At 47.9% G+C, this 17,708-nt stretch overlaps 2 protein-coding genes and 1 long non-coding RNA gene across 3 annotated transcripts; 2 read left to right on the forward strand and 1 right to left on the reverse strand.

Annotated features, from left to right (window-relative positions):
• The first annotated feature begins 515 nt into the window (after window positions 1-515).
• Window positions 516-1,307, forward strand: LOC142559991 (glutathione peroxidase-like). Its single transcript, XM_075671726.1, has one exon. The coding sequence runs from the start codon at window positions 554-556 to the stop codon at window positions 1,082-1,084; it is 531 nt and encodes a 176-aa protein (XP_075527841.1). The 5' UTR covers window positions 516-553; the 3' UTR covers window positions 1,085-1,307.
• A 2,528-nt stretch (window positions 1,308-3,835) lies between these two features.
• LOC142560002 (uncharacterized) lies at window positions 3,836-9,640 on the reverse strand. Its single transcript, XR_012823270.1, has 3 exons — window positions 9,454-9,640; window positions 8,512-8,591; window positions 3,836-4,812 (listed from the first exon to the last, which is right to left on the reverse strand). It is a non-coding gene; the product is annotated as an uncharacterized LOC142560002 (long non-coding RNA).
• A 448-nt stretch (window positions 9,641-10,088) lies between these two features.
• LOC142560006 (uncharacterized) lies at window positions 10,089-11,538 on the forward strand. Its single transcript, XM_075671739.1, has one exon. The coding sequence runs from the start codon at window positions 10,344-10,346 to the stop codon at window positions 11,322-11,324; it is 981 nt and encodes a 326-aa protein (XP_075527854.1). The 5' UTR covers window positions 10,089-10,343; the 3' UTR covers window positions 11,325-11,538.
• Window positions 11,539-17,708: the final 6,170 nt, after the last annotated feature.

A 17,708-nucleotide genomic window follows, 5' to 3' on the forward strand; every position in this document is an offset into this window, starting at 1 on the left:
CAGTGACACTGCCGCTGGAAAACGTTTCATTTTTTTCTTTCTTTTTTTAATCCAGCAGCCGTGGCAGTGGTAGTATTGCCAATGCAAGACTCAATCAAAACCGCGCTCAAAGCAAGCACAAACCAAATTTGAGTGTGCCGCCCCGCGTAGTACCTTTTATGAACCTGAGAGAGCGCCACATCCGCAACCAAAAAAAAAAGACATTTTTATAAAGATAATACAAAACTACAAAGTGTTTAATTTTAACCATAAAACTGAGAATATACAAGCAACGCTACAAATTTCAATATTTTATGGCTTAAAAATAACGCTGATAAATTTATTATTTTACTAGACGGTCAATAGATGTCGACACTGCCCCGTGTGTGTGTGGCGTTCGATTGTGACTGCTACGGTGTGCTGCTCTCCGGAGTGCCAGAAAATGCAAGGTGTGTTTACATTTGTCACCTGTGTGTTGTGCGTCGCCGCTCCAGGTGTGTTAGCGGAAGAAGAAAGCGACCTGTTGAGCTGCCCAGCTAACCTATCAGCTGAACCATTGTCACCGGGCCGCGACATGGCTTCGGGGGAAAATTGGAAGGATGCCTGCTCCGTCTACGATTTCACCGCGGAAGATATCAAGGGCATGAACGTCTCTCTTAGAAAATACGCCGGTCATGTTGTACTGATAGTGAATGTTGCCTCTCGATGTGGATTCACTGACTCCAACTACAGGCAGCTACAGGCACTGCACGACAAGTACGCTTCCAAAGATCCACCTCTGAGCATCCTGGCATTTCCCTGCAACCAGTTCGGGAGTCAGGAACCTGGGAGCAACGCGGAAATAGAGGACTTCTGCAAGTCGACGTATGATATAAAGTTCGACATGTTCGCCAAAGTGGACGTGAACGGCGACGGCGCTCACCCCCTTTGGAAGTTTCTCAAGCATCGGCAAAGGGGCACCTTAGGCGACGAAATCAAGTGGAACTTTACCAAATTCCTTGTCAACAAGTCCGGACAGCCTGTAGGTAGATACTCACCAACGACAGCGCCCAGTGCTATTGAAAATGACATCAAAAAGCTGCTTGCTGGTTCTTCGCAACTCTGAACTCGCGCTGGAGCATGTGACACTTCATAAAACTGAAGCACTGTTCTAGTGCGTTAATGTGATGAAGCGAGGCTTGTTACCTGTGGACTGAGAGCGAGAGAGAGAAAGAGAGTTTCTCTTTTTTGTAACTGTCTTTGCTGTCAGCGCTTGGACACACCAGTTGTGGTGGTTGCGGCATTTTTCTGTGCTTCTTGCATAAAGGCCACAAAGAAATTAGTAGTCATCAAGATGTCTCCTGTCCTCACTTATGAGCGCGGCACTAGCATGTACTGTACGCATATTCTGGGGACACGCGCCCTTCTGTGCACACATGACTAACGCTATCATACGCAGAAATAACAACGCAACAGAAATATGATGAAACCATTGCGTTGCAAATAAAGACGAACACAAAGAACAGCGAAGATCAGACACCACGGGCGCCCGTGCTGTCTGATCTTCGCTGTTATTTGTGTTTCAATGGCTTTATCAATTATCACCCAACTAGCGGAAAAAAAGTTAACCAACAGAAATAAATGTTTACAGCTTCACTTTAACCTAAATGTCCGCCACGGCTCTCTTAGCCAACCACTTATGTAAATTTATCTGGTAGGTAATAAACGGAACAGTCATATTGTCAATCGCATAGGCCGAAAGCTTCCATTTTTCCAAGGATATATATATATATATATATATATATATATATATATATATATATATATATATAACCTTTGATGGCAGTTGCACTTGAAACCTTGTGTGACCTCGAAGAATTGCTCACTTGGAATAATTGTCATATATTCGCTATCACTAATAGTGCTTCGCCTTTACGGCACAACTGCGGCTTTTTTTTTTTTTTTTTTTTTTCCTGTAAGTCCGAGCATAAGCGCTGCTGCACATGACTGCTGATTCTGTTTTTGAGTGAATACGGCGTGGTCTCATATCGGTTACTGCGTGAATTATATTCATTTATGACCTCTACATGCAACCGGCGATGTTTTCATCCCTGATAAATGTTGTAAATTATTAGAAGAGTTTTCTTGCTTATTTTTCTCTCTTTTCATGAGTCGTCAGCATTGCCTACGGCAAAGAGAAGCACTACTGGGACGCATATTATCCACGCGCATTTCGCACGCCCTTGATAAAGGACTCTGCCGATGGGGTCACTAAGCTCTGCAGGTATTTTTCACGGTCAAAAAAGCACGCAAAGCTATTTGAAGCGAGGCGAACATACAGCAACATATTCATTCTCTAGCCATAGGCTATCCATACTATTAGATGTAATTGTTAGTTGGCTACCTACTTCTCTTTAAAAATGTAGTAAGCTTAGTCCTGTGTATACATTTGAATTTATTGTGTCTGTGCATGGTGTTACTGTAAGTTTTTAAAAAGTTCTGGAATGAACAACTACAGATGAGGTAGCCGCCGCTGGTGCTTCTGATGCGCTTGTGCTACTGTTGTCAGGATTTGCAGAAATAAAGCGAAAGTATGAACTAAAGGTCATGCACGTCCGCGCCAACGATGCATGCAGTAAGCTCCCAGGAAGCACGGAGCTAGCTAGTAGACGTTTACCTTCCAGCTTGATCTAGCTAGTAGCCTCCTTTGGTAAACTGTACTCTAGGCCTAGACTTATACAAGCCAGCTGGTAGCTCAGCTAATGCTCCCTCCACTTACGGCTAGTAGCCATCTTGGGATGCACTGCTGTAGCTGCGGCGTAGACATTCAATTTTCAGGCTTGTTTCAGCTACGCATGTGCTACAGTTCACTCTACTTACCATGTTTCCGATCCTGGTAGGTTGAATTCTTATTTTACATGTCACTACAAAAGCACAAACAAGGCAACAATCACATTAAAAGTTTCACTTAGATGGTGGTCAGTGTATTTCCTGTGGCAAGTTAATTCCCAACCATATGAGCTGTTGTCAAGCCCTTGATTTCATGCAACTGTAATATTGCACAAATACGAAACTAATAACCATATAAAGAATAAATACAGTGCAACAAAATGTTTTTGTCAATACATAGCACCAGTACCGAAATAGTTATGCCAACGCTCACAAAGAAATGTGTTTGTTCTCCATATATTGTTCCCTCACACCTTGTTCTTAAACTGCCACAGAACAGTTTTTGCCTAAGCCCGTGCAAGTATAAGCCCTTATAGTGATCAAATGGCGCCTGAACTCGCCAACTTTAATGTCTACCAAAGTTAGTAATGAATCATTATTGGAGGTTTTCATAGAAAGTATGACGTCTGCTGCACCGCGTGTATGGCATAAAAAGCTACATTTCAATGTGCCCTTTTATTTTCAAGAATCTAAGACACAGCTTAGTCCACTCATTTTGTTCAGCAATTTTCAACGTTCGAGCACCGTGTATGTGTGTTCTGCTATATTTTCAGAGTCTGAAAAGACCATTGTTTTGTGGCACTAGTGGAGCATGCCGGCTGTAGCAGTGCACTTTATTTTATTTTATTTATTTTATTTAAAGATGTCCTTACAGGCCTCGTATGAGGCATTGGGTAAGGGGGGGGGGCGTTACAGTAGGATTAGAAGAGTATATAGGGCATATAACAAAACATAATAGACATACATTATTAATAGACAGTGGAAAAATGTATACACATCTTATACAAGTATTAAAGCATTGTACAAAATAACAGGGCCCGCAATGTACATATTAGAAAAAGACAAACGATACAGTTTCTAAGCATATAAGCATATCTGTCTGAAATATTTCAACAAATGTACGATTCTATTTCCCTTGTTTCACAGGCCGTGAGTAGATTGTGCTGCATGCGCACCTTATGTGCCAGTAGACTTGCGCTGGTAGGAAAATGGATGGATCCATATGTAAAAGCCAGATGTGCCATTTCCACAAGCAAACAAAGCTAATAAATACCACTATCACCTCAGTTAAACTGCACTTTAAACGTTTGCATACAGTACTAATGGCAGCAGGACTCAGTGCAAGTGTGAGGAGTGTGCATATTAAGCAAGATAAAACAGCGTGTAGAAAGGCTATTTCCTGTCTCACAGACACAACCTTCCATAATGGCTCATAGTTGCTTAAGGGAGGAGTAAAAATGCAGTTTGTTTCATAAATACAAATGTGATGGAGTATGGTCCCTACAAATGTGACTAATACAGTGGGTCCTTAGTAAATGCAACTTCCTTACAGAGAACTTGAAATTCTTAATTGTCAATTCAACAAAAAATAAAATTCTCTTAGTTAAAATGGTAATTCGAATGTTTATAAAACGGTTACAGGGACCAATAAGCTTATTGAGAGCATCACTAAATGTAGTAGACTTTATTTTAAAATAAAGCAAACAGCTCAGAGAAAGAACAGGCTAAGAATTGGACAGAATCGTAAGCTTAAAAGGCAGCAAAGGTGCATTCACAATTATCTCTTGAAGAAACCTTTCCAGTAACCAAAAAGACTTATTTTGTCTATATCATGGCTGCAAAAACTGTACAATTCTAAAAAAAACACGCACACAAAACTTATTTGTGGTGCTTTCAAAAATCACCAATTGGGATTACAACTGAACTGTGGCTGGCCTACCCCAAAGAGCTCGTTGGGGGCCCTGGAGCCATGTTTTGATTAGGAGGCCCACGATTTCTGCTAAGATAAAAGGCTTGATTTTCACCCTGGAATATTTAGTTGCAATCTTCTACTAACAACCGGAACTCCCTTGCAGAAATTCGGTCGATGAAATCACAGCCTCGAAACTTCCGTCATCGTGCCACCTGAGGGAAAGATGCAGCTGCTTACACAAGGATTGGCGGGCTCAATGGTTTCTAGTATTGTGCATAAGTTAACACAAGACATTAACAGTGTAAAACAAATTGTGCATCAAAATTATTACTATCTTTTAAAATCAATCAACGCACATACACTTTCATTAAAGGAGTACTGACAAAATAATGTTGCGCTGCACTTTTGTGCTTTTTTGGATAGTCGCAGACGCCACAATTATGACATGGAGCCTCAATTCCTTTAGCAGCACAAATAATTATTACATCAGATTTTATGCAGCTAGTTTAAAATGTACTAATACTAAATGTACTAAATAAGGTTGTTTGCCATTGTTTGTGCTGAAGAGAGAGCACTTAGTTTTTTTCAGGACATTACCACAAAACCTTTGTCTTATTCTCATACCAAGAATAGGTAGCTGTCAACTCAGTAATTATGCTATGGAGCCTCAATGACTTGTCTAATAGTACATAAATATAATTAATTAATACCTTACATTTTAGTGTGAAAGCTCAAAACGTGCTAATCGTACAATACGCAACTGACATATACACACACACTATGACCGTGCTGCGAAAACAAAAATAATTCAACACTCGACAGGAATACAGGGGAGAGAGCCTTCCTGTATTTCAAAAAGAAGTGCTCGATTGGGAGGGTCAATTTGACGGCTTTTAGTGACAAGGTCATTTTATCACCATCAACTACTGCACTGAGCCAACTGATTCGTGCTTGAGTTGTTTGTGACACCGCAGGGATTCCAACTATTGTTTCGGTTACGTCAATAGTCACCTGCTTCACGTCTAAGATAGTGCTGCACTGGGAGTACATTTTAAACTAGCTGCATAAAATGTGAGCTACCCCTGTGGTCGTTGTCGGTGATTTCAATATTGATGTGTCCGGACCGAAAAGGGAGTGCCACGGTTTACGCGTTTCGCGTTGCAGACATATCGCTTGCGATGCTACACCCCGATCCGGTGTTGCGTTCTCCTTCGTTTCGATGAGGCATGGTGGTTGAGCACCCTTTTTGCCCGGGGTGTTACACGCCAACCGTAACACCGGCCAAACCGACCATCCAGCGGCGTATGTGCATCGATTTGAGATTATCAAAAAAATGTGTTTGCAGTTGCGAGTATGCCGATCAGTGTATATCATAGCAACCACAGTCATTGAGACGTGACAATGAGTGATGAAATAAAGTCTTTATCACACGTTTTCTTACCACAATGTTTACACCTCCACTGGTCACCCACCTTCTTAAGGTAGAATGGCCTTGAATTTACTACATAAATAATTGTTGTTAAATAATTTGTACGCATTTAACCAAAACAATGCAAACAAAAGTAAATGAAAGTTCACCATAATTTGCGAATAGAATTTTTACATTTCATACAGGAACGAGTCACTCAGTACCAGATTTACTCAGAACGAGTCACTCAGTACCCTTCCCCCCCCCCCCACCTCGTTCACTCTGTGTAGGGGCGAGCCACTCCTCTCGAATTCGTTGAGGCTGCCCTGGATCCTCCCTGGCAATGCCTTTGAAATTTTGACACTTTTTCTAAGTAATTTTCTTCACAATGGCAAGAAGCGTATGGATTGGCGACATCAAGTGCTAGCCATTTTGAAGATGTCTAAACTATAGCTTGACATAGCTCTAGCTGCTTCTAGCCTGCTCAAACTGTATCAAGCTAGCTATAGCCAACTTGTGCTTTCTGGGCTTCTACCCACGCGCAATAAAATTTTAACTGAAAAGGTAGAGGCAACTCAAAAGAAATCTCGAAGGATGTGGGTAGGAGAACTCTGGTAATGACACTCTACAAGGGGGGGGGGGGGGGGCGGTCGTAGACTTTGACATCGCCAGGGATGGGAATGCTCGGCCTCCCCTCAATTGTACGTCTTTCTGCCCAAGTTTCTTCGCTTTGATGTGACAAAAAATATTTGAGAATCTGCAGACCCAGTTGTTTGATAGCCGTTAACAGCAATGATCGAGAACTTAATTTCGAGCGTGCTTGAGTCAATGTCGATTGACCTCCGTGACAGATACGGTCTGCAGTTTGATTGGGTTTGATATCGCGCTCTAATATTTCCATGCACATCGACTTCAGTAAAAATCGAAAGTTTACTTTTTTGTACCGGGCCCATTCTCAGACCAGCCCTCTCACCACGTGAAATCCGCGCATTTTCGCGTGCGTTTTAATCAACGTAAATTGAGATAGAGAGATAGAGAAAAAGAGAGATAATTTATTTGAAGTAATGTTGTGAAGTCGACCTGAGATAGCACAATCTAGCCTGCTACTCCGAACACGGGGAGGGGGATTGGGACCTAAAGGTGCGATGAGGGCCGGATGATGATTCAGCATTGCACTAAACATGGCAGCTCTTATACTATATGTCCACATTTTTACACCTACAAATAATCGCCGCCCTTTTACGTTAAATTTTGTTAACCGTATGGTTACTTTTCCTTAGGTCACAATGTAGCATAGAAGACATTAAAATCGAATAAATGTAACAACACGCCTGGTGCCGTACAACGTATGGTTCGCTCCAGTAAATGTTACTACGATTGGTATTAAAGCCTGCGGAAGAACTAAAATATTCTAAACATCAAAACTCAGGCCGATTTTGCCGTTCTTCAAGGCGAAGAGCGCCGTTTACTTTGAGATGTTTAATGTGCACCACTATAAAGGTTACTGTCTTTAGATAGTGAGCTGCACGGTCCCTTCAATCACCCTTCGTGTTTAATTTGCTATCTCGATATCCAATGCAGACAGACTGCGATTAGGATTGACTCAATACACCAAGTGTTTTATTTAGGGTAGCGATTACTCAGAGCTTGGATTTCAAGCTAGGTGCGTGCATGCTAATTCGACTAGCGCCTCGGTCTGTTTCTCAGTTCTCCGTGCAGATGCTCGCAAGTTTTCGGAACATGAAAACCACTGTTAATTTCCTCGCAAGTCCGCATACAGCCGAGAATCGTTGCTTGTAAGATCTGTGCGTGCGACTTAAGCATTGATTTCGTCAATTTCGGGTTGTGTGTTTATGTCGTGAGAAAATTCAGTTTCTTTTCCGTGACGCACACTTTTTTTTTTAATTGAGAGCATGGCTGTGACCGTAATAACCTCCGTTTTCGTGTTCCCTGACACTGATGACGCATGAGTCAGGGATGTCACACACGCAGGTGACCATGCTATTTGCATCTTTTAGGCAAGCATTTATGGAAAGGATTGCAGATTATCAAATTAAAAGAAAGTAATGACGGCCCTGTTGCAGGCCTTTGTGGATGTTTCTGTTCTGAAACGGAGGGAGGAGGGCGCCTTACTATTTGTCGCGTAGGTTGCTTCTCAAGTGGATGCATGGTCTTATTTCTGTGCTCACAGGCTTTGGTATTTTCAAACATGTGTCTGAGGAGAAAGAACAGAAAAGTTGAGTTCGGCCAGGCCCGTACAAAGTTCATACATAGCACCTGCTCGTCCTCCAACAGCAGTAGCAGACGATGCCTAAGTTGCCTATTGGCGGCGTACGAGGGCGCCACCGACTCGTAGCCCGCGGAAAGAGTGACTGCCGGATCCACGCACGCACGCCGAACTCGCGGCGCAGGATCCTGTCATCGGGCCTTCACATTACGCGGAGTAGTCTTGCTGGCGTAATGTAACAGCGCTCCAGTGCGCCATGGGTGAAAGTGTACTTACTGGCTCTTGCTGTCGTGCGTACCCGCCCGTCCGAGGAGCTGCATCTCTCGGCCGCGCCTATCCATGACCTTTGCGGGCCGCTGTAAAGAGTAACGGCCACTTTTTTTCCTTTTTATGTGACAAATGCTGGGCAGCTTCAGCATCGATAGGCAGTAGTAGCAATCCAAAAACTGAAGAAGCTAATGTCGGAGTTTTATACCAAATACAATGAGCAAAAATGGGCATCCGTCAGTCGTGTATTCACTTTTCCTTTCTTTGGAGGTATGGGAAGAGGGGGTTGGGGGTGCTTGCGAGAGCCCTAAGCATTTAATGCAATCAGGACTACGCACATAATTGAAAAGCGAGGAGGGCAATAGGAAGCATACTTAGAGCTTCCTAACAAAAATATAAAAATTGTGAATGGAGGACTAGCCATACATTGACATAATGTATATTCACTGATTGTAGAGTTAGCTCCCATTTCCCACCGTGCTACACTTTTAATGAGGAATGCGCAATTTAAGCGATCTCGTCAGAGGCAATCGTCTAACAACATGGAAGGAAAAATACAACAGCATAGCCGTCTAGAGAGGTCTACTAATATCGCTAAAAGACATATTAAGCGATTTCTGTTCTATTGAAGGATATTCAGTGGCATACGCGTGGCTTTCTGCTAAAGATATGTTGCATGGACGACGGCACCGCAATGCGAACGATGGAGATAAAAAAACAAAATCTGAGAGAACTATAAGATTGCAGCGAGCTATTGTGTGCAGTGTGCCAAAAGTTAGGAATTGTGAAAAAGACGGGCTGAACCACGTTTGACTGATGGACCACATTGACGACTAAGCTTTCATTATGAGGCCCAAAGATAGTTGAATGACTCCCCATAAATCTGCGTCTCTGCAGAATGATCATGCCCCCAGTGGCAAAGCATATCGCGTAAGTGCCTGCCGCTTTCACCTGCTCCGGAGCTTGTCATGTCGCGGTTTCGCACCGAACTATGCGGTGTGCCACAGGCTTCTCTCGGACGCCAGCGATAATCATGGAGACTGGCTGCACTCGTGTCGTTGCTAATTTTGTCCGGGCCCAGGTGCGTCCCAAACGGGAGAGCCCGGTCCCAAGAGCCCCTGGAGCGCAGTGTTCATTCAGAGCGGGTGGAAGCGGAAGGGTGGCGACCTCCCCCCCCCCCCCCCCCCACCGCCCCACCACCACCGGGCCGAGACCTTGGGCGCTTTTAGCCGCCCGGTCTTGGCCAGGGCCCAGCGGCGCTGTCTCCAAGCGGCCTCACGTGGCGTCCGATCGATGCGGGGGCTTCCCTTCCGCGGGCTAATTGACTTTAGAGCGGGGCAAGCCTGGCCTTCGGCGCCAGCACGTGCTCCGGAATGTTAGGGAAAGTTGGAAAAAGGCGAGCTACGAGCGGAGTCCTCCTCGCCAGCGGGAGAGGCGCCCCGCCCCGAGGAGCGTCACGCACGCGTCAGAGCAGGGCCTGGCGGTGGCCAATGAGCGCGCTGCAAAGTGACGACACCGCGGCGGTGCACGCTGGCGGCCGTGCGCGCTGCGAAAGAGTGCGGCGCACTATAAATGTGGCGCGTGGCTGGCGCCGAGGGAACCGTTGCATACGGCTGGATCGCGCAAGCAGGCCAGCCTTGAGTAATCTGTGCGGAGAGTGTGGACTTGTGCGCGCGGCAAATTCGAGGACCGAGCGCATCGTCGGGGTGCGCGCCCGGCGAGGGCAGTGTGTGGAGTGGTCACTGGCCAGCGCCCCCCGGGTCACGACGGCTTCTCCGCTGCGGAAAAGCTTTGACTTTGAGCACTGCGTGCAACTTTCGCCATGTTACGCGTCGTCCGGCATGGACTCGCCCCATCTGTATGAGTCGGCGAGCAGCGAGGACCTCAAGCATCCGTCTCGACAGCAGCCGTCGCTGGTGCTGAACGCTGCGCTGGGCGCGCGGTCTCAGCTGGGCGCCTTTGACTTGGGCTCGGACGGCTGCGTGCCGGACCTGGCCGAGCTGAACACACCCGAATTGTCATTCGATCTGCAAGGCTTCATCGCCGACTCTTCTTCTTCGGCGCACTCGTCGAGCAGCCTCGAGGAGACTCTGTTCACGGATCTGCTGACAGAGCAGCAGAAGCGTTACGGTGGCCAGGCCTTTTCCATGCCCCACCAGGGTGGGTCCCTGAACGAGCACCGGTACGGCGCTGAGGCGGGGCTCGGCATCAAGCAAGAACCGCTGGATCAGGCCGAGTACTCGAGCTGCCGCGAGCAGCCCTACGGCCGCGGCCTGCTCGCTTTTCCGGGCCTGCACGGCGGGGCCCCCTCGGCCGCGCCAACGCTCAGGCCTGTGGCCGTGTTCTCTTCAGGTCAGCCGCATGGTCTGGCGCCGCCCCAAGGGCCCCTGGGCCTGCCACCGCCGCCTCCGCCACCTCAGGGAGCGCAGCTGCACAGGCTCGGCGGAGGACCTCCGACGCATCACAACGGGGCTCTTGCCGCGTCCGCTGCCGGACTTCGGCCCTTGGGCGCACCCCCCGCCAAGCCACAGCCGCACCGCAGTTCGGCCGGCAAGAAGCTGCTCGACAAGGGTTCCGACGAGTACCGCCGCCGCCGCGAGCGCAACAACATCGCCGTGCGCAAGTCCCGCGAGAAGGCCAAGCAGCGCTCCCGGGACACCGAACGCAAGGTGTCCGAGCTGAACCGCGAGAACGACTCGCTGCGCAAGAAGGTCGAGCTGCTCACCAAGGAGTTGGCCGTGCTCAAGTCGCTGCTCACCAACGTGGGCGTGCCGCCGGAGAACGTCGACTCCGAGATCGCTCGCTCGCTTCAGGGCTACTAGGCGGCGCCCGCGGGCCGCCCCGTGTCTAGTCAGCTGTACAAAGGGGCCCCCGGGCCTGGACTCGCCGGCGCCGGCTCGCGGCGGACCCCCAGTGCGTACCCACCCCCCTTCATTCAGACTGCCGCCCCCTCCGTCTTGCGTTGAGTACTGTTGCACCGTTTATTTTTTTAAGAAAAACAATATCAATATTAAAGTCCATTTTCCGTTCATCGAAGCGCTGGCCCCGGTGTGTGTGTCTCTCGCCCGCCGCTCGGAGCCCCGGCCTCAGGGCAGACGAGCGGCGGCGCTGTGCCCCAGACACGACGCCTGCTGGCGCGCGCCAGCTGCTTGCCGCGGTGGCAGGCTCTCGCGCCTGCCGCCGCGCCTCGATGATCCCATTGGCTCGACACCAGCACGGCATCACACGTTGCTTACCAGCAGCGGAGTTCCTATGAGCACACTTCGCTGACTGAAAACCTTTGTTAATGACCAGCTACGTCAGGTGGTAGCTTAGGAATTATAAGCATTTGCTGTGATACTTGATCCATATAAGTTTGTGGTATACCTACTAAGCCAGCAAGCGTTTCTTGTGGTACCGTAATTTGTTCATTTGGGATATCTTAAGTTTTCTCAGAAATTGGATGAGTCAATCTGTTTGCTGCTGTAGCTGTGCTTCCTGTTGCGCGCGAGACTTGAGGACAGCTTTCGGCACTAGAACAATAGTGTGTAGGTGCCTGTGTGTCGCACTGCTCGCAGAGTACAAAAGAGCTGCTGCAGGTAAGTGCACGCTGCAGCGGATTCAGAGGAGGCGATAGGTGATCCCGGCGGCCGCGCCAGGGGTGTCCAATGTGAAGGCCGGCCCTTATCGTGCGCCCCGCGGGGTCAGCGTAGCGCTTGTGACGCAAGGCGCTCGCGCGCACTGACGGAATTTCCGGATGGAGCGCGGGTTGCCTAGGCGACAGCGTCCCGCGCGCTGCCAGGGGCAACCGTGCAGCTGTCTTTCTGTCAGGCCTTGTGCAATACCGAGGATACACTGTTTCAGCGCTTGGCAATATTGCGGCCGCAACTTAGACGCGCCGTGTGCTGCGCTCTTCGCCATTCCATCCCCCTCCCCCATCGATCCACGCGCGAGCTCTGTTTCGCGGCTGCCCGCAGGCCGGCGTCACGGGCGCGCCCCAGCCCACGCTCCCGAAAGGTTTCAACTGGCTTAACGCCGGTACAGCTCTTCCAACAGCCCGGGTTCATTCGGTCTCTTCTCGTGCCAACCCGAAGAAAAAAATATAGAAAAATGGCGGCGCATACAAGAGAACAAGAAATAGACAGGTCTACCGCTATAGTCCAGCGCTTTCGATTGTTATAAGTCCAGTGTTTGCTCCACCCATTACTTGTTATTTTGCCTGCGTTGTCGTAGATGGGTTTTTTGTTGGTTAGTTTTTGCCCTGCAAGCGTATACACCAACTTGCCGCTCAGCCCCGTTTTGCAGAATTCGGCCATAGATTCGTGCAGCCACGAGCCTCAATTTGTTCCATATGCAGAAGATATTGAACGTGAGCTTCGCAGTCGCCCTTACTCCCCACCATGCTCTACAAACCCGATTTTGTCGCTTAGGATCCGCACTCCCTTTCCGGTTGTTGCGCCTGCGGTTACTTCTGCCGATACGTAAACTTAAGGCTTGTGATCGTCATTCTTTGCAGAACTCGGCGTGACAGTATTCGTTGCGGCAGCTTCAATGCTTCGTGACCTGGTGACGTCCGTTATGTTAGGTGTATTGTACTACAACTGCAAAGGGGGAGTGAGATAAATATTTTTGTGTGCATGGCGGTACGTAGGGCAAATAGTAATGTAAAGAGGAAAAAAAGTGGGAATGTTGCTAAGGGAAACGAGAAATACTATATGTACATGAAACTTTATCTGTTACTGAGCCGTTACTGAACTGTTACTGTTACTGAAATAATATGAACAACTGGGAATGTTTGTTAATCAGGGCCCGTCTTGTGTGACAAGTTGCGACTCTTTTTGCCCTTCGTCACTCGTGTGCACGAAGCCGTGTCCCCGCTAATACAAAGATCAGCCGCGCAGCAGGACAGACGATAAGAAACGGATAGAATCGGACGAAAACAATTCTTGCATAATACGGGCCCCATTGTAAACACACACACACACACACACACACACACACACACACACACACATATATATATATATATATATATATATATATATATATATATATATATATATATATATATATATATATATATATAATCTAATCCTACGAAAGCAACCTGGAATTTAAAGGTGTGTGGGAGCGGAGCGGCGGTACATAGTAGGAGCGTTACATCGCAGAGAAGCTGCTGACATTATTCTCCTCTTGAAAGGAAGTGCAAAATTCAACCTACGTTAGCTGCATCATGCATTTGCTAAAGCGCTCCACCTTGTAATAGTTAGCGACTGTCGCTCCTATAGACTTGGTCCATGTCTCAGACATGTTATACTTCAGACTGAAGGCGAGCAGTCGACGCAAGTTATTACCATGACGTGGTCCTGGATGCATGCGGTAAAACACACACGCACAGACATGTCCCAGGTTGTGCACGTCGACATCAGGTGAAAGATGCCGCCCACCTCTATGTTGAATTGTCATCAGTCTGCAAACGAGCGGCTTGTGCTACAGAAGGGTCTTCACGTGCTGTCAAAATCGCCTTTGTTTAAACTTAATCTTACGGGTGCGTCTACTCTGACATCTACGATCAAAGTAGAGCTCTGCTCGCCGTTAACAACTTTGTTTTTCAACAAAAAATCATGACCGTTGGTGATCGTTTAGTTTATGAACTGTTCACATACTTGTCTGAAGCTTGCCTAACGTGCGTCGCCATATGACGCGTTAAGGGAGAGAGGGATCTGTAATTTTCCAGTCACAATCCATAGCGCCAGGGATCTTCGCCGTGCACATAGTGTAAATAGTGTGTATAGAGTCTGGATCATTCATACTGTACATATTGTACATAGATTGTATGGTGGGTTGTGTGCGGTTTGTTGATTTTCCGTCGTCTATTCTGTATTTCATTCCTACTGCTACAAGTAGTTATGCTCTCCGAAAGTAAGCGCTTTGGAGTAGCCGGCTCCCATGGAGGAGGCCACGTCTTCGTTCTTAAATAAATAGTTATCCCTATTTCTTGCAGTTCACGCTTCTTTTTCGTCTGCTTATATGTACTTTTTTCTAGCGCATCGGTGAAGACTTTTGTTGCATCGGTCAAGACGTCTTTCCTCGGCGGAATGACATTAATATTTTTCCCCGCGCTTCGCTTAAAAGTGCCAAAAGTAGTGCTCGACTGTTATATCAAAACAGCACCAACTGCCGATGCTGCCATATTTCATTTTAGTAACAACATTCAGTGAGCGCGACTGCATTTAGCCAATCATATAGGTTGAAGTATATAGAAGTTATCTGTGGTCTCAAAGAGATTGTGTGTAGACGTTTCTGCTTGCACTATATATGCTACTGGCGCAGTTCAATGTCGCTGGAGCATCCTTGACCATGATGGGGACAGTATAGAGTCTGCTGGAGGCTTTCGCCTGCGTTCTTTCGCGCGTCTCGCTTCGAGTTGTGCGGCAATGATTAGTTCTCATAAACGCTGGTTTAACGGCACGGGCACGGAACATGCAGCGCCGTGGTATGCAGGCGACTGCGTTGATCATTTTCTATCTATGTCTGATGATGATGATGATGATGATGACGATGGTGTATTGTAAGGGGGCGTGATGTGCGCCGACAAAGCTTAAGTATAGCATAGCGTTCGAAGTAATAACAAGGAAGGTGTCCTAATTGCCGCTATACTTTCACCTCACGAAATCTGTGCCGTCAAAGTGACTGATCGCATCAGCCATTCATAGACATAAAACCATGCAGGAGAAAAAATTTGTCCACAGTACGCTGCTAATCCTCGCATGTGTGGCAAATTGGACGCAACAATCACGAATGGATCAGCGGCGCACAGTGGGACAATGGACAAGTCCATTCTCCAGTTCTCGCTCGTACCTCATGTGGCTGGAGCCACCTGACAGAGTGTAATGAAGAGCACTGGCGAATCGGCAGCCGCGGAGGAGGCTCGACGAAACACGAGAATGCGTGGGCCGCCATTGGAAGCCCTTCTTGTGCGTGCTCATGGACGCACTCCTCTTGATCAAGTGTTCTCAGATTCACTTCAACGCTGCCTGAATTTGGCGTCTCCACGCAGCCGAGCGGTCCATCTTTCGTCCTCTGCTCCTAAGTGGCGCAGCTTGCTTTACAAGGGCCGCGACCGTCGAGGAAAACTCCCACGCGCGTGCGGACAGAAGAACACAAAGAGAAGGGCGGAACGAAGTCGTGAAGGAGATGGCCCAAAAGTCGTCCAAGGACTCGGCTGTAAACTAAACCCGCTCCCTTCCCTGCCTGCGATCGCCGCAGCGCGCGCCAGTATCGTGTTTCGGTAAGCGCTCGGAGCGAGATGACCGAAAAATACAAACAAGACTGGCGCTGGGTCGAGAGCAGCTGGTCCCGCGGCGAAGCGCACCACCATGGAATGAAGCACGGATGCTGCACTCTATCGCCGCATTGCGGGCAACCAGCGCGCAAAGTGCGTCTGCTGACGGACTGAGCGGATGATCGAGGTAGCAAATTATCCCGTTTCTCGACTTTTCGCACTCATCTCGAGATACAGGTGCCCCAACTCCTGACACATGACCGGGAACCGCTGCGTGCTTGAACGTGGGGATGCCTGTGCTCCTCTACTCGAGCGTGGCCATGTACCATTGGCCATGGCTGGGAGCATCTGGCGATAGTGAGCGTTGAGCGTCTGTTGTCGCTCAACATTCGCCAACGTCTGGCGAACCGCTGGCGGGCGTCGTCAGAACCTCTGTGGCACAGAACGGACACCGACCAATGAAATAAAAGCTTAAAGAAACCAAAGGCCGTTTCGGCTCCCATGTTCATTGTATGGTTAGAGGCGAAGTTTGCATGCAACATAAATCTAAATAAAGATGGCGCAAACAGCGTACGTAAGCCGTCGGAAATATTCCGTCATTGCGGTTGAGAATCTGCAATATCGTTTTAATGTGTAATGATTCTATAGATGGCTGCGCTCAGTGCCGATCATAGCCAGAACATTTATAGTAGCGACTACTGACTTACCACTGGTTTACTGGTCTATCGCTAAATGTGTTCAGCGTTCTGGATTTCTATATATACTGATTCAGCCCATCAGGGCACGAATTTTCAAATCTATTCACAGATAAGCGTAAACGATGGTTGCAATCGGGCTGGCGCCTGTGCGTCGATCAGTCAAAGTGCCTGACGATACTATGAAGGTACCTACCAGTCATGAACTTTTTCTACTCGGGAGCAGGCTTTGGCAGGCCGCCGATATAACAATTAACTGACGCCTTGCTCCACCCTATGCAATGCTACAGGATTATTATTACCAAGAAAAAAGGAACACGATTGATGTTACCCGAAATACGTCCTGTCGATCCCTCGGCCTTTCTCTATTTTATTATTTTTTTATAAGCGTCGCCCATGGAAGTATCACATTGAATCGCATACTAAAGAACGCCTTGGGCGTGATTAGCATAGAAATCAGCCTTTTTGGACTGATGTGCAAGAACGCTTGCTTGAAGAACGCTCGCGTGAATTTAGCTCTATACGCACTCGGCGTGAATGAAAGGAAACCACGTTTTGATTACGAGGCACGGCGTAGTCGGGGACTCGCGGATTAATTTTGACCACAAGGAGATCGTGTCCCCAATGTATGGGACACGGGCCCCCATCGAAATGCGGCCGCCGCGGCTGGGATTCGATCCCGCGACCTCGTGCTTAGCAGCGCAACGCCATGGCCGCTAAGCCACCGCGGCGGGTGCACTCGGCGTGTCTCGCGCACATAAAACACCCATGTGTGCCGCAGAGGTGCAGGAAGACATAACGCACGGGTTTTGAAACGGCGTGGTACCAAGTCCTGCTATTTTCAGGTGTTCAACTCTACCAACCTTTACTCTCCTGAGACAATCATAATACCCATGATCACACAAGGAAGATGCCCTTCCGCTCTGTACCGTTGCAGTGAATCCACGGGACATTGTTTTAATACCACCAGTGCTTGAGTGCAACCGCCGAACAATGTTTCCGATTTCTTTATTTCACATGAGCGTCATCTGCATCGGCTGTCCTATCCCAATGATAACATCGTACGATGCATGCATCACAGCTGCCTGATCCAGAGATCGAGCGATGACCCCTGAGTAAAAGAGAAAGAGGAATCGTGACGTAATTCGAGTGGTGTCTGAAATCGGGCTGTTGCATCAACGTTTTCCCTCTCCGGAGCAGAAACCACAAGCATTTTCCTTTATTAGAACTATTTTTCATTGGTCAGT

Source organism: Dermacentor variabilis, chromosome 1 (assembly GCF_050947875.1).
Source record: "Dermacentor variabilis isolate Ectoservices chromosome 1, ASM5094787v1, whole genome shotgun sequence".
Lineage (NCBI taxonomy): Eukaryota > Metazoa > Arthropoda > Arachnida > Ixodida > Ixodidae > Dermacentor > Dermacentor variabilis.

Bases quoted from the DNA above. Each gene is read 5' to 3' on its own strand.
- LOC142559991 (XM_075671726.1), top strand. From the start codon at position 554: ATGGCTTCGGGGGAAAATTGGAAGGATGCCTGCTCCGTCTACGATTTC.
- LOC142560006 (XM_075671739.1), top strand. From the start codon at position 10,344: ATGGACTCGCCCCATCTGTATGAGTCGGCGAGCAGCGAGGACCTCAAG.